At 36.6% G+C, this 21,531-nt stretch overlaps 1 protein-coding gene across 1 annotated transcript in view; it reads left to right on the top strand.

Moving 5' to 3' along the window:
* Window positions 1-2,429: 2,429 nt before the first annotated feature.
* Window positions 2,430-21,531, top strand: part of CHD1 (chromodomain helicase DNA binding protein 1) — a gene marked incomplete at its 3' end in the record, with an annotated part of 19,638 nt that continues 536 nt past the window's right edge. Inside the window, exons 1-20 of the mRNA XM_009077582.1 lie at window positions 2,430-2,438; window positions 2,998-3,035; window positions 3,697-3,901; window positions 4,889-4,993; window positions 6,309-6,376; window positions 8,787-8,936; window positions 9,212-9,504; window positions 10,855-11,080; window positions 11,888-11,988; window positions 12,243-12,421; window positions 13,476-13,603; window positions 14,135-14,351; window positions 14,899-14,988; window positions 15,756-15,946; window positions 17,006-17,194; window positions 17,511-17,673; window positions 18,070-18,222; window positions 18,718-18,789; window positions 20,504-20,653; window positions 21,248-21,396. Of these exons, the coding sequence (XP_009075830.1) occupies window positions 2,430-2,438; window positions 2,998-3,035; window positions 3,697-3,901; window positions 4,889-4,993; window positions 6,309-6,376; window positions 8,787-8,936; window positions 9,212-9,504; window positions 10,855-11,080; window positions 11,888-11,988; window positions 12,243-12,421; window positions 13,476-13,603; window positions 14,135-14,351; window positions 14,899-14,988; window positions 15,756-15,946; window positions 17,006-17,194; window positions 17,511-17,673; window positions 18,070-18,222; window positions 18,718-18,789; window positions 20,504-20,653; window positions 21,248-21,396 (2,876 nt within the window). The remainder of the gene's footprint in view (window positions 2,439-2,997; window positions 3,036-3,696; window positions 3,902-4,888; window positions 4,994-6,308; window positions 6,377-8,786; window positions 8,937-9,211; window positions 9,505-10,854; window positions 11,081-11,887; window positions 11,989-12,242; window positions 12,422-13,475; window positions 13,604-14,134; window positions 14,352-14,898; window positions 14,989-15,755; window positions 15,947-17,005; window positions 17,195-17,510; window positions 17,674-18,069; window positions 18,223-18,717; window positions 18,790-20,503; window positions 20,654-21,247; window positions 21,397-21,531) is intronic.

The following is a 21,531-nucleotide window of genomic DNA, read 5'->3' as shown; positions in this document are numbered from 1 at the left end:
CTTTGCATTGTCCCACCTCTCAAGCCTGTCCATTGATTTATGGACTGTTGCAGCTGTTGGGGATATACAGGTGTTACTTGTCATGCAGTGCTGCTCAGTACTGTCTCAACAATCTACAGTTTGTCTTTATTGCCTATGTTGATGCAAAGTTTACTCACTTAAGATGTCACTTCCTACCTCCTTTGCTAACAAGAGCTTTTACGTTTCTGAGTTATAGTACTGTCTTTGTAGAGTTTGTGCCTCCCAAAGCTAATGAAGCCCAGGCTGAAATAGCATATGAAAGGACATAAAATAGATGTGCATTGGTAGTCCTCATAGCCTGTCAATTACTTAGCATCTGCCCAGTGAACAGGAGAAATCTTTAGTAGCAATGAAGTCATATTTTTTAATCTTATTTTTACATTTTTTTAATATGCTTTGTAGTTCCATGATGTCGTCCGGGAGTATGTGGTGCACACAAGGAAGTATACAGGCAGAACTTAGTTTCACACATCTGCATTAGTCTGAGTGATTATAATCGAAGTAAGCTCTGCCCAGTGTCGACTAGCCTTGTGTGTTTGAACTCCTATAGTGCTTTCTATGAGTTAAATTCAAACCCTTTTTATGCATGTGTGAATGCTGCCATAGCATCCTGTGATTTGATAAATGTTTCAGCAGGTCCTTGCTGTTTCCCTAGTTTTAAAATTGCTTGCTGCGATTCAGTTTGTCTTTTCCCATTTCCTTGTGCTGATTTAACGCTATGGGATAAGAAATCTTAGTAAGATATTACTGATGCCATGGCCTTCAAATTTCATATTACAATTCTTTTTCTCTGCTATGTACCAAATAGCTGTTAGTCTTCGGTAGAGATCCTGCATTATCCTTTGAACATGGTGTCATTAGGGCAGCTCTAAATCAGTTGTGGTGTACATTATTGTTCTTTCTTCTTGTTTCCCTCCATTTTACTTGGAGTGCAGGTTTGTTTTGTAGTCTTGCATTTATTAGTAATGTGGTTGAATATTGACTTTTAAGATTTTTGCTCTTGCCAAATGTTACTGTTAGTTGCGATGCAGGGAGATGTATTAGGCTGCTCTTGTCCAGATCAGGCCGATTTATTGTTAGAAATAGGGAATATGGACTAGGTCTTACTTTGCTGGTCCTTCTCATAAGCCTAATTGGAATTCATTATCAGACTCACAGCTTTTTTGAGGGCTAGTTGGCAAGATGAGGAGTCTGTGTGTTTTGTCTGAATATAGTATGATCCACATCTGTTGGTATGTTGGTATTATTTAACAGAGACCTTAGAGGGTAGTTAGCCGATCTCATTGTAAAGAATGGGGTTTGTCATTAGCTGTGTTTTTTGCATCCAGCTCTACACCAAATAGCATTATCCACTGGACTTTCATTTTCCCTGTCTCAGTCCCTTTGGGTTTGAACTTAGTACTCAATTCCTGTGAAGACCGTCAAATGACTTCAAATTTCCCATCAACTGTTTTTGTCTGGAGGTGTTCAAGAGGCATCTGGGTCTGGCAGTGGGTGATAGGGTTTAGTGGTTTAGAGATTGCAGTGGTAGTGCTGGTGGAAGGTTAGATTGGATGATCTTGAAGGTCTCTTCCAACCTTGATGATTCTGTATTTCTAAGTAATTGTGTAAATTTTGCTTACTAAGTAAGTTGGATTTTTTTTCTCTTTTGTTCTCTCTCCACCATTCTCTCCTGTAACTGGTTTACGTGTTTCTCATAATGTTAGCAAGTTGACCACAATGGCTTATTCCCATGTTAGTTTCCTTGTGCTCCTCAGAAAACAGGTACTTTGTTTTCATAGAATTGTAGAATCAAATGGGTTGGAAAAGACCTCAAAGATCGTCAAGTCCAACTCTCGTTGGTTGCCTCTGGCTCTGTGCAATTGAACCTATAGTTAGCACTGTATTTGTGTGACCTATTTTACTGCTGTATGGAAATCTAAATTACCATCCATGTGGCTTAGTATTTTGCATAGTTTTTAGGTTTGGTAAACCATGTTATTATTGCCCTCTTTGGCCAAGTCTTGTCCTGCATGGAGGTATTTGGTTCCTTTCCCTTCCTCTAAGATTTGTAGGATTTACCCATTCTTGATGACATTTTACCACTGGAACTTTGGCTAGTATTTCCTTGTGCCTCTCCATGCTGAATTTTCTTCTCTTCACTTATGGTTAGTGTTGCCTTCTATAATCTCCCTGGCATTTACTTATGGCTGTTTTGCTTTGCTGAGAAACACGGTTGTTTTATAATGATATGATCTCCCCAGCATTTAAGGTAAGGTAACATTTGTGTACAAAAACACTATTACAATGAAAATCTCTTAGGAAGATCATCATGGAGTGCCATTAGTTTCTGGTGCAGTTTATCCTCCAGTCATATTCTGTAGCCAACAACTTGCTTTATTGTCTAATGAGGTAGTGTTATTAACGCCATGCCTGAAGTAAGTCTCTGATAAAAGAAATTGGAAATTTAGGAGTTGCCTTGTTGTTTCCCAGTTTGCCTCTTGGCAGGTGCAAGGAAACCCAGTAGCAGCGTGTTCCTGCATCTCCCCCTTCAGAGCAAGGAAGCTTCACGTGGTCTGCTTGTGTCTCTTCAGACCTGCCAATTACGGGTGGCTGATGGAGATGCAGTCTTCACTGGCACAGTTTTGGTGGTGCCAGCAAAAGAGGAGTGATTTTGCTTGGGTTTGTAGTTTCAAAATGTTGTAAATTAAGTACGTTCTAGGAGAGATGATCCATCTGCCCTCTCCCCTGCCACACCTCCAGCTGACTGTCAGTCAGATGAATTGTGCTAGGCTGGTTTTTATTACCACTTTTGGATTAAACATTTTAAATTCCGGCTTCATGTTTACGCTGGGTTTTTAAGCGTTTGCAGTTAGAGTGTACCTAATATAAAATTATTTTGCTACATGGTGTTTCTTATGATCCCTCTGAAATGTTGCATTAATCTAATGAGGACTTTTACTGAAGTTTTAACTCGGGTACTCTGTGAAATTCTAGAAAAACAAACGTTTCAAAGTTTTTGAATGCTCACAGAAGTAAGTATCTTTTTATTTTTGCGCTTTGTAAGTATATTAAATCTGGCATAAAATGAATATACAGGTGAAATAATCTGACAGCTCAAGTGTATGCCAAGGAAAGTGCCTTGGCACCAGTCATGCCACTTATGACAAGTTCACAATTGTCTGCATGGGGAATTTTGCTGCTGTTACTGTAACAGAAAAACCCAGTCTGCATAGCTTTTTGTTGTGGTTTGGTTTTTTAAGGAGTATTGCTGATCTGTAAAGACTGAAAACAATCTTTAGTTGGACAGGTCTGTGTGAAGTAGACTTAACTGTTAATATAGAATTTAGATGGAGCTAAGCAAGAACTTTGAAGGGGTGAAGGTGAAAAGCTTATGTGGATAAAAAGCATTTCTACCGCTTTAATTTCATTTGACTCTGTCATATCAATTTCAAAGGTTTTGCTTTATCTTGCTTCTTTTAGGCTTCACAGAGAGTGTCTAATTACACCTTAAATTCTTATCTTGTTTTTATTTTTAACTTCATTTGTTTCAACTTACTTAATTGACTGCATCCATTTGAGTGCTACACATTTGTTTGGTCTAACTTAACAACTGATTTATGGGCAGCTTGTTCTTTACCTTTTAATGCTGTTACCTTGCCAGTTGGGTAATATCCTACTGACTTCTCTTTTCAGTCGATCAGATGACGATTCCGGATCAGCATCAGGTTCTGGATCTGATTCAAGCTCCGGAAGTAGTAGTGATGGAAGCAGCAGCCAGTCGAGCAGCAGTGACTCTGACTCTGGTTCAGAGTCAGGCACTCAGTCAGAATCAGAGTCTGACACATCTAGAGAGAAGAAACAAATTCAGTCTAAGCCACCAAAAGTTGATGTATCAGAGGTAAACAAGATTTATAAATGCACCTTTTGGGGGGGTATTAAAAAAATCTTTCTGTGCCAGTAGTTTCAAGAGCAGTGTTCATTTAAAAAATAAGTGGAGGTAACGAAGTGTTCTTAACTAGATTTTAACTTAACTGGGTTAGTGACTACATGTGCTTAAACTTAGCCCAAAGCCTTAAACTTTGGGCTAAGTTAAGTACTTGAATTTGTACTTTTAAATTTCTCACACTTTTAAGTATATGAGTTAAAGGTGTACTTAAATTTCATCATACAGAAGCATTGCACTAATGGTCTGAAACTTATGGAAGACAAAAATACATGTAACATTATTTCTGAAATTCTTCTTTTACAGTGTTTCTTTGGTGCTTTGTTTCCTTGTATCAGTAAATGATTGTATAAAAGTTTCAAGTTTATGTACAGTTGGCTTTCTTTATCAGTGTCAACTAAATGCAGGAAAAAGTGGTGTTTAGAAGTCTCTTCAATCCAGTGGCCCAGAATCACCTGCAGTCTTCTGTGTTGCATGGACTTAATTGGAGTGGTAGACCATATTTATGAAAGGCGGTTGTGTATCAGTTACCACAAGAATTGAAAACTGTTAAGGATTCTCTGTTGTATTTTTTTCATGCACTTTGGAATTACTGTATGAAACAAAAACATAGCAGTTGAGCAGTCTGTGTCAGATTTACCTGTGTTGTTTAAATATGTACTTTATAAATGTTTTACCTTTCCAATACCTACACAACTATTGTTAAATGTATTGTAGTAATTACCCTGGTGATTATTCTATAACATTTTGATTTGCAGAAACCTTGCTACTTTAAAAAGCCATCTGATATTTATTAGTCAATGCAGTACTTTGTAGTGATTTTCTTCAGTTGATAAACTTAAGCTCAATCTTAATAGAATGTTACTTAGGTAATGTAAATACATGGTAAACTGGAGACTTTGAGTATGTTTAACTGATTCTTGCATCTCTATTCCTGTTTAGTTTTGGAAGTCTAGTCCAAGCATACTTGCTGTGCAAAGATCAGCAGTGCTCAAGAAGCAACAGCAACAACAAAAGGAACCCTCATCAGACAGTGTTTCAGGAGAGGTGATTAACATAGTGTAGATTTTAAAAATGTAAAAATGCCTGTTTCATTGTCTCATATGTTAAAATAAAATTGCATAGATACAATTTATGTTCACTGAGAGTGTGTAGTAGTCTGGGTTTAGTCTATAAAAGTAACATTCAAATAACTGATATTTTTATAAGGAAAAGTTAAAATATCTCTAGTTGCTTGTTTTCAAATGAGTTGTCCCAAAATTACAGCAGCTTGGATTCTGTGCTGGTTTTAGGTACATATTCTGTGATGTCTGTACAAAATTTTCAGGACACACTGTGCTGACTTAGATTGTGTTTTTGGCTACTTGAGTTTTGTAAACAGATAAAAATGGTAAAAAGATTTTTTCAGTTTGTTTCTGTATAAGATAGCTGCTGTGGTTTTCAAAAATTTAATATGAAGTAGAAAACTATATTTCTACAAATTTTGTAATAGTTACTACAAATAACTATTTTAAGAGTGAGGCCTGTATGTTAGGTATTTCAAAACCTTCATCATAGGCTGAAGAAATGTTGAGTTTGTGCAGTACTTTGAAGTACATCTTTTAGGAGCACTAGTCTGAGCTATGAAATGGGATTTATTTGTAAAGCAGTCCTTTTGTCTTTTATTACAAAGACTGTGCCATGTGTTCACACTCATTTGGTTGGATTTCTGGTTTTGTCTGATTTAGCAGCTCATCATTTAAACTTAAACACAAAATTTAATCACCTAACATTAGAACATTATTTTACAGCTGTTAAGTTCTTTCTTCCTGAAAGATATTTTTCAGGATAAAAGTTAATATAAACCTAAACTTAAGCCAGTGACATTGGCCTTAGGCAAATGTGACTTTGAGTTCTCATTTTTAGTTTGAGTATAAAGAAAGAAGAAACATGCTATTCTCATAGTTTTCTTAAACTGATGTTTTGATGTGAAATAATACTGAAGATGAGAAAGCTCCTGAGGGTGGGAGATTTTATTAGGATTTTGATAGAACCATCATTTTGTTTAACCTGGCGCAGGTTTTAAACCATGGCTGCTTTTATGTAGGCACAATGTTAATTTTTTTGGAAGTTTTTTTTTGTTGTGATATTCTCTGGAGCTTTGCTGGCACAGTATATTCATAGTAGATGGATAAATCCAAAGCCAATAGCAGTCTTTATTTCACTCTGTATTACATCGTGGGGGATGAAGAAGGTAGAACATGAGTAATATGAATAATATCCAGTTGGAAGGTGGAAGCTGAATTCTTTTATAGGTTAGAAGAACTTAATTCTTTTTGTGGTTATTAATTGGGTTTGTTGGTATTTTTTCCTTCACCTGCAGGACTCCTCAAGTAGTGAAGATTCAGCAGATGACTCATCCAGTGAAACCAAGAAGAAAAAGCATAAAGAGTAAGATTTTCATAAATAATAGCACACCCACTTTTAATCAGACATACATTCATAATTTATGCTTTGTTTCCTCACACTTGGAATGCTTAAATTCCCATTTTAATTGGTCTTGATCTTTTATTTCAAACTTTGATCAGCATTTTTGAATTTTAAAACTAAATTCTCAAATGAACACCTATACCATATTAGTTTCTTAGCAAGAGAGTCTGCACTATTGTTAGAAAACATTAATCAGTGTGTTTATTTCTAAAACACTTTGTTGCATTTTATTTTGGAGCTGAAAGCCCTCCCTAAATTCTTGTACAATGACTTTGCCTATAAATCCAACCTCCATGTAAGTAAGTTGTGTCACAACAAATTCAAGGTAGAATCTCCTAGTTAATACCATATTTTTTGGTTTGCATTTTGGGGCCGTTGTTCACATTTTGCTTTTTTCTTTCCTGTTGGACGCATTTGAAAGTTACTATAGTTTTGGTAGTAAATCACTTCTTAACTAGCAAAGAATATTTACTGAAGTTAAGCTCCTTTTAAGTGTTAGATTATACATTGCAGTTGTGACTGTTACTGAGAGTCTGTTTTTATGAATGATGTGTAGAAATTGAGCTGTTCTCCCAGTTCATAAATCACTTCACTGTCAAGTGCTGCCAGTATAATATCTTAAGGAAATGGGAGTAGCAGTGAGCTGTTATTCAGAGTCTTAGTTAAGAATTTAGTTGCATTAATAGCAATTACATAATACCATTATAGAAAAGATATTTAAGCTTAGGAAATTGTAACCAGATCACTTCATATATCCAATGCTTGAATGTTTGTTGTGTGGCTCCTGTGAACAAGTCTGTCTGCAGTTGTCATCTGACAAGCAGATCAGAGATTTCTCAATATATAACTTGGTACATGTTCGAGCATTAGAGGACAGTGCTCAGTATCTGTTTCTTACATTGTCATGTAAACACAGGTCGTATATTTATATTATTATATTTTTTAATTTCCTGCTTGTAGAAAAAGTCTTTTTTAAGGACAGCACTGACGAATTCCAGCCACTCCAGACACAAAGTCAGCTCCACTGAGGGCCCAGCTTAAATGTCTTTATGCTAACACAAGCAGCATCTGGAATTAACAGGAAGAATGAGAGATGTGCACATGTCTTCTGGGGTGTGATCTTATGGGCATCATGGAAACATGGTGGGATGACTCGTGTGACTCAAGTGCTGGAAGGCAAGGATACAGGCCCTTTAGGACAGGCATGGACGCAATAAGGCAGTGTTGCCATCTGTGTCAATGACCAGATGAAGTGCATGGAGCTCCACTTGGGGATAGATGAGGAGCTGACTGAGAGCTTATGTATCAAAGGGAGGGCAAGGACATTATAGTGGGCCGTCTGCTACAGTCTGCCCATCCAGGAAGACCAAGCCAATGAGGCCATGTACAGACAAATAGGAGCAGCCCCATGTTCACAAGTTCTGGTCCTCATAGTGGACTTCAAAACACGGATTCCTAGACTTTCTGATTGGAAATTTAAGGAGCATATTTCTTGGTAATATTCCAACTTTGATGAACGTTGTTACTGCTTTACCAGTTTGGTCAAGTAAACCTAAACCTGATGTTAGTATAAAGATTTACCAGTGTCTCAACAATGCATACCAGACTCATTGTTTTGTTTTGGTTTTTCTTGGTCTTTAAGCTATTAAGATTAAATTTGCCTGTCAGAGTTTGAATCAAGATACTGTACATCTTTCCTGTCACAAAGTAGAAGATCTCAGTTAAGAGAAACAAGGAGATACCTTGCTGCTCAGTCAACAAGGGTCTTATTCATAGTATTTTGCCTGACTCTGAAGCACTGATGTGGGAGCTTTTGGGAGCCAGTGCCACTCACAGGTTGCTGCAATTCAGGTTTTGAGTGTTTTTCAAACCTGCCTCTATTATTGTTTGATTCTCATGCCAAAATTGCTGATTCTTCATATGGGCCACAGGGATCCCAGGCATTAGACAATATGGGACAGTCCGGGGTATAACATGACAGGTCTTTATGATTTGAACATGTGTATTTTCTGATAAATATTTAAGTATCTTTCCAGTTAGACTTGTTAAGTCCTTTGTTTTCTTAATGTCATTAACTCATTTCTTCCTACTGAATTCAATATAGAAATCCAGATTTTTGTTGTTATTTTAGATTTTAAAGCTGCCTCTTGGTAATGGAAAACTTAGTCCCACTCTCTTTGATGACATTGGGCATTTTTTTACTTATCTGGTATTCATGGTTGACAATTTTCTGTCTCATCAACTGAAATAACTGTTAGGAGATTTTTATTTCTGTGGAGAATGTTGAAGTACAGCAGATCCCTTGTGGATGAATAGCTGTTCTAAAAAACCCAACAATGTAAATTACTGTTTTGTTTTTCAATATGTACAGTGAAGACTGGCAAATGTCAGGGTCAGGATCAGCATCAGGAACTGGTTCTGATTCTGAATCGGAGGAAGATAGGGAGAAAAGCAGTTGCGAAGAGAGCGAATCTGACTATGAGCCAAAAAACAAGGTCAAAAGCCGGAAACCTCCAAGCAGGTAAGAAGTCAGGCATTTGGACACTGATACTATTGTTCGTAAGTAGTTAAGTTTTTACTGCTACTACACGTGCACCTGAAAACATTAATATTTTTTTTAAAAAAGTTCCTTTTTTTTTTAAACATGTATATTATGATAACCTTTTCCTGCTGCTTTAACTGAAAGTGCAGTAACTGAACATTCATGAAATACATTTATTCAGAAAACAATGCAGAAGATTTATTGTTGTCCCTGTTGTAACATCATTGTTTTATCATATCTTATTGTCTTCCAAGAATTAAGCCAAAAAGTGGGAAAAAGAATGCAGGACCAAAAAAAAGGCAACTTGATTCATCAGAGGATGATGAGGATGAAGAGGAGGAGGAGGAGGATGATGATGATGATGATTATGATAAGAGGGGATCTCGTCGCCAAGCCACAGTCAACATTAGTTACAAAGAAGCTGAAGAAACCAAGACAGATTCTGATGATTTGCTAGAGGTTTGTGGGGAAGATGTACCACAGACTGAAGAAGATGAATTTGAAACTATAGAGAAGTTCATGGATAGTCGAGTTGGCCGAAAAGGAGGTATTTTTTTCAGTGTTCTTAAGATCCCTGTGTGCATTGTGGTGCAACTTCAGCAGATAGGTCACCTGTGGAGTTTATAATTTTAAAGTTAACAAAATGTCATATTGTTTTGTCTCCATATTCAGAAGTATGTTAATTTTGAAAGTCCCTGAAAGAGGGGAAATTTAGATTCAGTGTTAGAAATTTATTACTGTGAGGGTGGTAAGGCGCTGGAACATGTTGCCTGGGGAGGTTGTGGATGCCTCAAACCTGGCAGTTTTTAAAGCCAGGCTAGATAAACCCTTGAGCAACCTGTTCTAGTGAGAGGTGTCCCTGCCCCTGGCAGTGGGAGTCGAGACTAGATGACCTTTGAGGTCCATTCCAACCCCTTAATGTCCTACCATTCTATGAATACTGAGGCAGAAAAGTTGTGGAGTACCTTACCCTTCTCCATGTCCTGGATAACCAGTTTTCCCTGAGGGCCCATACCAGATTCTAATTATATGACCAAACACATGAAAAAACTCCACCCAAACCCTGAGCCGCTTGCACTTCAGGGCTGCCTTTCTTCATTAGTTATACTCAATGTCTGTAAAGTTTCTGACAGATTTAGAACTTGTACTCTTCTTCCTCTCCAATTTTTTCTTCCATGCTGTCCCATATTCTGGCATATCCTACTTCAATGCATAGTATTACTGCTGTGGTCAAAGCCTTAGGAACTAAGCTTCTTACATTCTTTGTGCCCAGATGATGTTGCTGTTTGTGATGCTTTTTGGTGTTGCCTCTCTCCGTGACTTTATCATGCCCCTGCAGTTTTCTAGGCTCATTTCCTTACCTGACTGTCCTCTCAGAAATGAACCTTTTTCTCACTGCTGGCATACTTCAGCTGCAGTACAGTCTGTACATAATTTACCCTTTTCCCTGGTAAGATAACAGAGGCAGAAAAAGTAGCAAAACATGTTTAGGAAGAAACAGATTATAGTGTCCTTGTTAGTAGGTTTTTCATGTCTCAAGGCTGACCAAGCAAAAGATCAGATTATCTTCAGAGGTGAGAGTAATGTAACAAGCAGTGTTAGTGGAATGTTCCCTGGTGACTACTTTAAAAACTAGGAATGCGGAGAAAATTCTCAGGAGGAAGGATAAAATATTGCAGGTTAGGTGTAGAAGTTCTGGTTCCTTTTTTGATTTTCGTTTGACTGCTTGTGCATGTGTGAACATACCTGCATCATAATTGTTCAAATAATAGTAATTACATGAGTGCTGTAGATACTAATCAAGCATAGGCTCATCTAAAATTTTCATCAATCACTTTCTGCACTACGCTTCTAACTGCACACTTTCTCAAGGCTTGCGATGTGATTTCTTTCTCAGCCACAGGTGCTGCAACCACCATCTATGCAGTTGAGGCAGATGGTGACCCAAATGTTGGGTTTGAAAAGTCAAAGGAACCAGGAGAAGTACAGTATCTTATTAAATGGAAAGGCTGGTCACACATCCATAATACATGGGAAACTGAGGAAACACTGAAGCAACAAAATGTTAAAGGAATGAAGAAACTGGACAATTATAAGAAGAAGGATCAAGAAACAAAACGATGGTGAGTATTTTTTTGTAGACTTCCATGATACTTACTTTGAAACAATATAGGTACTCTGTTGTGTTTCTGAGACCTGTTACCTGGTTTTGAGGACATAATTTTCAGTGTCTGTGCAAGAGGAATGCAAAAAATTTAAAAGTTGAAGCCTCTTTAACATGTTCCTGTAAAGTAATCTTCTGAACCTGATTTGTGTGTGTTAGAAATGGAGTTCTAACAAGAGTGTTTAAACCTAAATAATAAATTGTGACTTTTACTAATTTTTTCATTATACTTTGATTGGAGTTCTTCAGGAATTTATGTAGGGATCAATGTTTTCTTGGTGCATTAGCTGTCTTAGATTACTTTAAAGAATTCGGTTTTCTTGGTTCAAGCCTGAGAATAAAAACCTGAAAAAATCCATTTTAAAATCACCTTTTGGGGGTTCATTTTTATTAGTATGTTTAATATAATCCATGAATGCTGCTGGGATTTTAAGCAACTAGTCTTAAGATGGGTTCTTACAGAGTGAGACACCCCAAATACTGTTCCATGAAAAAGCCTGTAAAGTAGACTGTTTATCAAGAGGCACAACAGCTACAGCTACCAGGGGTACTAGTCATGCAGCTAATTGTGAATACTTATTCTCAACAATAAGCACCCAGGTCAGATGAAGCCGTTTCATAGTAGGAATTTTCAAATTGTTCCCTCAAAAAAGCTTCTTAAGCAAGATTCCTGTGATGCTTACATTCAGAGCTATAGAGTTGCTGAATTTTCTTTGTTTCAGAACTATGCAGTGTAATAGGTGTTGTAAATTAATTCCCATTACAGGCTGAAAAATGCTTCTCCAGAAGATGTGGAATATTACAACTGCCAGCAGGAGCTTACAGATGATCTACACAAACAATATCAGATAGTGGAAAGAATAATTGGTATGTTGCAAACTTGCGGACAGAAAACAGTGTTGAGAATTCTGTGTTCTCTGCTTATGTTGCATTTGTAGTTAAGAAATTTAGAATGTGGATATCACTACCTTTTAAATCTAAAACAAACATCAGGTATAGAGAAAGTTTTCATACTGTCTGTGCTGTGAAGCTAGCTTATGTTGTATTATTACCTAAAATGAATATTTTAATATCATAAAGGTGTAAAATGGTGATCAGATCTCTCTGGTGCCTTTCTGCAGCTCATTCAAATCAGAAATCAGCAGCTGGTTATCCAGACTACTATTGTAAGTGGCAGGGTCTGCCTTACTCAGAATGTAGCTGGGAAGATGGAGCTCTCATTGCCAAAAAATTTCAGGCACGCATTGATGAGTACTTTAGCAGAAATCAATCCAAGACTACTCCCTTTAAGGACTGCAAGGTGAGTGTGTAATTCACAATGGATTTATAATCAGTAGTACTGGGTCTGACTGGCATGGAGTTAATTTTCTTCATAGCAAACTCTGTAGCCTGTGTTCTAGATCTGTGGCCTAAACACTGTTGGTAACACATGAGTGTTTTGGCTGTTGCTGAACAGGACTTGCACAGTATAAAGAACTTACCTGTGTCTTCTTGTGTCGTCCCCACCATGAGTGTGCTGGGAGGGAACACAACCATTACAGCTGGCCCCAGACTGACCAGAGAGATACTCCATGGCATTTAATGTCATATTCAGCAATAAAACGGAATGAGTGTTGCTTGGAGACTTGCTGGTCATCAGTCTGGTGATGACACAAATTGCTGGTGAATGAATGTCTGGCTCACTTTCTGCCACATGGGGTGTTTTTTGGTTTGTTGGGGGTTTTGGGGCTTTTTTGGTTCATGGGTTTTTGTTTTGGCTAGATGGGTGTTTTTCCTTCACCCAGTGAACTCCTTATTTTGACCCACAATTTGTTTTTAACTTTCACCTCCTCAGTTCTCTCCCCTGTCCCTTTGGGGTGGGAAGTGAGTTAGCAACTGGGTGGGAGCTTGGCTGCTGCCAGGGTTGAAGCCACCACATCAGTTGCAGTAGTAAAAATGTGAAATTATTCTACAAATCCAGATATAAGATATATATATGAAAGTTTTTGGAAGGTTTTTCAGAATAGCAGTAATGATACATGGTAATATGTATGAAAAATACCACTATTAAGAGTAAAGTTTTTTGTAGATACCAGTCTCTCCAGCATTTTTACTAGCAGATGGGCTTGTATAGTATTGTAGTTTATTTTAAAAGTAAATTTTGAATGAGTTAACTTTAGTCCTGTTGTGAAACTTAGGTTAGCAATCAAACTAATTTCAGGTTGCATATTACTTGGTGTTTTTTATGGCCTAGTTTTCATTGATGGATATAGACTAGAGTTGATGACCTGCTAGATCCCTACTGTTAACTTTTCCATAGAAAGACATTTTGGTAGTTTCAGTCAGTAGCAGGATTGATAATTTGTTTCTCACAGGTTCTAAAACAGAGGCCACGATTTGTTGCGCTAAAGAAGCAGCCGTCGTACATTGGAGGACATGAAAGCTTAGAGTTAAGAGATTATCAGTTAAATGGATTGAATTGGCTTGCTCACTCATGGTGCAAGTAAGTATAGTCTCAAATTTGGTTTTTTGCTTGTAAACTGTAAGCATTTGTATAACATTGAAATCGATTTGTCTGTATTTTTTTGGAGGTGAAGGCTTTCATACTGTGAGCTCACAGTAGAGGACTGTGGGCAGTGGTTTTGCTCGAACTAATACCAAAACTTAGAATTCTATTCTCAACAAAAACTGACTAAGATCTGTTGTTACTTTGTTTTTTATTTCAGTGAGTTAAGTCATGTTTTTTAAAAAACCCAAAACAAACTTCTGAAATGTCAGCATTAGTGTTATACTTTAAAATTAGACTGATGAGGAGTACTTGCAAGCTTTTTGTTAATTTTTGTTAATTTAATGGGATTGGGATTGGAAATTGTTTTTATGGAAATTGTTTTTATGGAAAAAGAATAAAAAAATGTGTAGCTGCAAAATCTGGAAAACTTGTATCATTGTGTTTTATGCTTAAAAGATAGTTTCCTCTTGTCCTATCCTTCCCCCTCTCTACACCCGCAATTAATTTGTTGTATTTTTTTTTCAGAGGGAATAGCTGCATTCTTGCAGATGAAATGGGTCTGGGTAAAACAATACAAACCATTTCTTTTCTGAACTACCTGTTTCATGAACATCAATTGTATGGGCCTTTCCTGTTGGTCGTGCCACTTTCTACCTTGACATCTTGGCAAAGAGAGATTCAAACTTGGGCTCCTCAAATGAATGCTGTAGTTTACTTAGGAGATATAACTAGCAGAAATATGGTGAGTATTTCTCTTTATCACTGGAAAGGCTTGTAGATAAACAAGACTGACTTCATATTCCCATTGTCTGCTGATCTCCAGTATTTTGGTTAAGACTGAGCAAATACTTATTGAAGCCCTATGTCTTTAGGGTGTGAATTGAAAGCTTAGATTTTGATCTGATGTAAATTGTATGAGAAATTTCGCTTCTGCTTAATAGTGAACAGAATTAAAAACTTAGTCTGGCATTTGAAGATCAATTATCTTCTGCCATGTGATTATTTAGGTGGATATAGTAAAAATAAGTATGCAAGAAAGCCAGTCATGATGTTAATTCACATTCTGAAAAGTTGTTCCAATAAAGTGAAAAAAATCTTGTATCTGTTACATATGTGTGTGCGTATATATATGATGCTATGTGTGTATGTCTGTACGTATACATATAAAAATCTTATGTATGTGTGTGTTGGCCTTCTGTTTTGTTATCATATTATTGTATGCTATTAAACATCTACATTGTTGCAACACTTAAATTGATCCCAGTTAACAAGACCTTTTCTTTTTGTAGATAAGAACTCATGAATGGATGCATCCACAGAGCAAAAGATTAAAATTTAACATACTCCTAACAACATACGAGATTTTGCTGAAGGACAAGGTAATGGCACTTCTTTGTGGAGCTAAAAATAATTTCTCCAGTATAGAGTACTCTCTAGAGAATTAAATTTATGGAGAGTGTGATAGAATTTGCTTTTGGAAGTATGACAGTGTGTAGTCTGGGGCTTGAGTTCAGCCTTTTTCCATTTTGTGAAGTGGGTAACGCTTAATTTTGTCCATTTTTTTGCGATTCTGTAATAGTCTCCCATCTTCAAGCTCTACTTCTTTGCAGACCATTATCAAGGAACTGAAAAAGAACCCAGCCCATAGCTCCAAATACGATATAGAACTATGAAATCCCGTGTAGTTTTTCTGTGATACTGTGCATGCAGTAGTATGTGTAGATGTATTAATACTGTCTCCATTGTGGTAGCAAAAACATAGTTGTTGTTAATCCTCCTAACAGTATGTGGACATTATTATAGATATTCAAGAAGCAGAATATTTTTACTTCATTTGTTTGTACATGATGGGAAGAAGTCAATAGAGATTATTTTTTTCCTGCCATGTAAAAATTAATGTGGACCAGACTTTTGGCCATTTTTTTAAATCATAAACTTCATTTATGCTTTCTTGGGATGCCTACACAGCTTTTCATTGAATTTAGCAAATGCAAAAGCCATAATTAATACTAAAAACATAGAGCTGTCCATATTTTATTGAATTAAATTAAGAAGTCATGATGTTTGTAGCTTGATTATAGAATGTGAGAAATTATGTAATGTGTTTATTTGTATAACAGTTCTCCCTTCTCCATTTTTTTTAAAGTCATTCCTTGGTGGTCTGAATTGGGCATTCATAGGAGTTGATGAAGCTCATCGTTTAAAAAATGATGACTCTCTTCTGTACAAGACTTTAATAGACTTTAAGTCTAACCATCGTCTTCTTATTACTGGAACCCCTCTGCAAAACTCCCTCAAAGAGCTTTGGTCCTTGTTGCACTTCATCATGCCAGAAAAGTAAGGAAGAGTATTTTGTCAAGTTTGTTATTGTGAAATAGTGTAGTGATTTGAGAATGAGTAGAGGTAGAGAATTGTACTGAGCAATAATTTAAATAGTGTATATAAAGTAGATAATATATCTTTTCATGCTGCTTCTGATAAACAACACTGGTGGCAATTGTTACCTTTTCCCATTTTAACAGTGCACAAAAATAATGAATTGATCTTTGAGTCAGAACCTGTTGAAAAAAGGCTTCATCTTAGCCTAAGAGGAAAACTGTATGGATTTAAAATCTTTGAGGAAGTAGAACAGAATCTTTTCTGTGCTAGTACTGTTAATGAAAACAAATTTGTACCAAGATGTCCAATATACTGTAATTAGTGAGCTGGTTTTCCTGTATGTTTTGCATGCACAGCATACTTGCTGTGTTGACCTTATTTTGTAGTTTAGACCTAAGGTAAATTAGAGCTCTTGTGTAAAAGCACATGTTGCTGGCAGACATCTTGTAAATGCCAAGCACCATAGCTCTGATTAGTTTGAGCTGTGAACTGAACTAACTTCTTCAGAACTTTACAAGCAAAGCCACTGTGATTGAGTACCCATTCTTAATTTGATCTCCTAGTCTGTTAGCACAGGCAGTAGCTACCCTTCAGCTGGACCATACAAGCTGCAAGACATACTTGAAGAAGATGCTTGTTCTTTTGCACACCCTCTAGCCATGCTGGTTTTTTATACTGCTCTTCATAAACATAATAATGGAATTCTCTGTAACCATCTAGGCATCCTTGCAGTAAAGGAAAAGATTGCATTTCCATTGGGAAATCAGAAGTTTTCATTCTGTAAAAGTTTTTGGAAAATTCCATTCCTCTATTTACAGGCACAGTGTTTGGAATACGAATATTCAGGAATTGTATTAAAAAACCTGGAAGTGAGTAGGATAGAATCTTGCTGTGTGTGCGCCCTTGTGGTATATTTATACATGTTCTGTGTTCAGGATACCTTTTTTCATTAATTTTGCTTCATCAGGTCATTCACACTATGTCACTGTTTTGCACTTATTCTTTATTTTGTTGAAGGTTTTCCTCATGGGAGGATTTTGAAGAAGAGCATGGCAAAGGGAGAGAGTATGGTTATGCAAGTCTTCACAAAGAACTTGAACCATTTCTCCTGAGAAGAGTTAAAAAAGATGTAGAAAAGTCTTTACCTGCTAAAGTTGAGCAAATTCTGAGGATGGAAATGAGCGCATTGCAGAAGCAATACTACAAGTAAGTAACAACTCTTTGTAAATTGTGCTGCTCAGTGATGTGTCTACATGCAATTTACTGAATTATAATAGGTTGTATACTCTATAGAAGCCTCAGTTTCTATAGGGTTTCACAACAATAAAATTCTGTGGACCAGGGCTTCAGGAATTAATGGTGTTCTAATGTCTATTCACATAGTTTCTTTTGATTGGCATTATATGTACATTCTTTTGGGACTTGCTTTTTTTCTTTAGCTTGTTAATATTTTGAGAGCTTACATCTGTCTTGCCTCCAGATATGGTTAGAAGTTACTTATATTGTACATCTTATATCATAGGTGGATTTTAACCAGGAATTATAAAGCCCTCAGCAAAGGTTCAAAAGGCAGTACCTCAGGCTTTTTGAACATCATGATGGAACTCAAGAAGTGTTGTAACCATTGCTACCTCATTAAACCACCGGATGATAATGAATTCTATAATAAACAGGAGGCCTTACAGGTAATGTCACTTTTTAATTAATAGAAAAGTTTTACATCTGTATTACTCATACAATTTCATAGCGCTCTGGTAGTTTATTAATTCTTATTGAGTGTATTAAGGAAAAACAGGTTCTCTGGAAAATGTACAACCTGGGTTTTTACAGTGAAGTGACTTTTGTTTCTTAACTGGAACTGAATAATTGACAGAGAATTGACGACATAAATATCACCAGTTTTAATTGCATATTACTGTATGCATGTTTTAAACTAAAATTCTTAAGGAATGTCAGTATTTGCCTTCTTTTTTTCTCCCCACAGCAACAAGCTGAACCTCAAGTGCATGTCTAACCAACTGCAATGTGAATGAGTGTTGAGATTCAATTATTTTGCTATCTATGTTTCTTGTTTTTTGTAGCATTTAATACGTAGCAGCGGGAAACTAATCCTTCTTGACAAGCTACTGATTCGTCTGCGAGAACGTGGCAACAGAGTTCTGATTTTCTCACAGATGGTGAGGATGCTGGACATCCTGGCAGAGTATCTGAAATATCGTCAATTCCCATTTCAGGTAAGAATCTTGAGGGTGTTAGCTGTTGAGGAGCTTTAATCTTGTATATAAGAAAAGCCTTTTATTGACTCCAGGGATGTCAGAGCACTGGAACAAGCTGTCCAGAGGTTACGAAATCTCTGTCTGCTGTGGAGGGTCAAAAGCTCCCTGGGCATGACCTTGGGCAACATGTTTTAGCTGTTCTTGCCACAGTAGGGGATTTAGACAACATGACCTCTAGCAGAATCTTCCAGCCTCAACTGTTTGCGATTGTGTGACCTTTACCCCTTTGCTTAAGAAAACATGTAAGAAAAATTGATTTTTTCTAGAAAGGGACTGGTAGTTCCTCTCTGATAAACAGCATTTTGACATGAAACCAATAAATTAAAAGTTATGGCAAGTGTGTTTGCTTTTTTTTCCTTCACATAACAGTTTTGGCAGCTGAGAATTCAAGTTGTTCTGATTTTGAATATAGTTTAAGAACTACTTTTTGACTGTAGTATTTAATCTCTTCAGAGACTTGATGGATCCATAAAAGGGGAATTGAGGAAACAAGCACTGGATCATTTTAATGCAGAAGGATCAGAGGTATAGTAGCTTTTTCCTAAGGTATCTCTTTTGTCTCTTCCCAAGAAATATAAAAGATTATTGCACAGAAAAGGAAGGCTGAGAAGAGTGAGGAAAGTATCAATAAGGTTGAAAATTCATTGTTACTGTCTTAGAGTATAAGGTTTACATCATCTCTAAGAAGAGGTTAAATAGAAACCACATAAATTAGGAAACTGGTAGTTAATTAGTTATGTAACTAGAACTTTTTCTAAAATTCCTAATCAAAGTAATTTTAATTACTATATAAATGCTGCAGAATTTTAACCTCGGCTTTGTTCGTGTGTAGAACTTAGTGTTGTTCACAAGAGCATTGAACTTACACAAGCAATTAGCGTCCTCTGGCAATGGGCATAACTAACTTTGTTTATCCTTGCATTAACAACGGTATTTTAATTGTTTCAAATATGGTTTCTGTCATCTTCATTTGTTGCCACCTGTTAATTGCCCAGGAAGAAATAGTAAAGAACTGATTTCTGACAATTCTTTGTGAGCAGCCTTTGAACACACAGATGTCTGTTACAGTTCTTTCTATTCTGAGCTGGAATATTTGTAGCTTATTTAGCATTCCTATTATGCAAGCCATTCCATACTTCTGATCAGTTTAAATCCTACACTGACAGATTTGGGGGAGGGGAGGTTGTTTTGGTTTGGTCAGTCGCCGGTTGTTGGGTGTAGTTTGTTGGGCTTTTTAGTCTGTATTTGAAGGATAGCATTTGTTAGCTGCTGCTGAGTTTGTTTCTGCTGTGATAGAGGGAGAAGGACAGAACTCCATAATGTAAAATTCAATGCTTAGTAAATGCACAAGTTAACTCTGTTTCAAATTTCTTGCATAGTTGTTTTTGACTTTTCCTGAAATCTTTGCAGTTCGAGATGAAAAGGAATTTAAATCATTTCCAAAATTGAGGCAAACTGTGAATTTGTGTAGCAAAACAATAATGTTGTCAGAGGGGTTTTTAACTTTAAAAATTTCATAATATTTTGTATGGGGTTTTATATAGTTTTTGTATTACTGAGCTAAGGGCTAACTGGAAATGTTTAACACAAACCTCGGGGCTCTCTTCTGAGCATAATGGTTTGCTGTTTCCTGTAATTGTACTGAAAATTGGGTTTACTTGGGGTTTTTTTATCTAGAATTTCATATGTTGTTTTATTGCATGTCACAAGATCCTTCTGCAGACTTTGACAGTTACCTCTTGATTCAGTAATTTTATGTTGTCTACAGGTTTTTTTCACCTTGTTGCTTATCCCATTTTCATATTGTTCATGGATATGTTGAACAGCACGGAACATGGCAGGAGCCTTTTGCTTCCTGTCTCTTAACCAGTTATCTGTAGGGTCAAGCACCTTCCCTGCTCTGACATGGCTGCCTGGTCTTCCAGGGCTTGGGGCAGGGAAGTTGAGTAAAGTTTATGTACTTTTTGGCCAGTCTTGTTTTACTGCAGTATTTTGGTCTGTGATCATCATCTAGGATGTTGCTTACTTTAAACTGTTGAAAAGTCTGTAACTATTTATGAAAGCAATTGATAATCAATGGTTGCTTTATATTTAAAGACGGTTTAATCATAGATTATGGAATTGGTAGTATATGATTTTCTAGTCTGCACTACATAATTACCTAAATTAGTGTCATATTTGTTCCTTTAGGAACATTACAATTATTGTATATAAAACTATTTCTTGTTTTATATTTCAGGACTTCTGTTTTTTACTGTCTACCAGAGCTGGAGGATTAGGTATCAACTTGGCATCTGCTGATACTGTGGTTATATTTGATTCTGACTGGAATCCACAGAATGATCTGCAAGCACAGGCTAGAGCACATAGAATTGGACAGAAGAAACAGGTACACACACCCAGCTTTAAGCTCCAAACCTGAAGTAGGGTTCCATACAGTAGCTGTGCACTCTGACTGCATCATTCAGTCTTCACATATTTTTGAAAATAACTTAACACTTCCTGTATATGTCCAAAAAATGTTAGTAGTGCTCATTTCCTTTTTTCTAAATCTCCATATAGGGTGAAATAATATGGCAGCTGTGGTATTTGGATGGGAGAGGGAAAAGAGTTGTTGGCTTGTCTGTCCTACATTTGTTGGCATCGTGTCATTCTAGAAAATAACTGCTGCATCAGGCACACCTCTCTTGCTTAAATATTTCTTAGTTCTCTTCAGGATTGTTTCTTCCTTGCAGATGTACAGTAACAATTGGAAAGACAGCATTATTGCCTGTGGCAATGCTTGTGCCAAGTCACTGAAGTTTACATGAGATAGGTCTAAGAGCTTATTAACCTGTTTTGGTTTTTTAATGCTTCTGTGAAGGCTGTGGTAACACGATGGAATTAGTATTTCATGTTTGAAACCCCTTAATCAATTCAGAAAATATATACTGAAGACTAAGATTTCTCCTTGCTGTTGCTTACTCTATTTAAATACACATAGGTTAATATTTATCGACTAGTCACAAAAGGATCAGTAGAAGAAGATATTCTTGAACGAGCCAAGAAAAAGATGGTGTTAGATCATTTAGTAATTCAGAGAATGGACACTACAGGGAAAACTGTGCTACATACAGGCTCTACTCCTTCAAGGTATTTTTGTATTGTTTCTATACCACCTTCCCCTTAAGAATATTTCATTTGGTTACTGAAAGGCAAAATAAAGTTAAATAAGATGCAAAGTCTTTACAGATTTTTTATTTGCATATTAAGTACAGAAATATATAT

Source organism: Acanthisitta chloris, unplaced genomic scaffold, assembly GCF_000695815.1.
Source record: "Acanthisitta chloris isolate BGI_N310 unplaced genomic scaffold, ASM69581v1 scaffold23966, whole genome shotgun sequence".
Classification (NCBI taxonomy): Eukaryota; Metazoa; Chordata; class Aves; order Passeriformes; family Acanthisittidae; genus Acanthisitta; species Acanthisitta chloris.
Note: the sequence above shows the minus strand (reverse complement) of the source record. Positions and strands in the feature narration are given on the sequence as shown.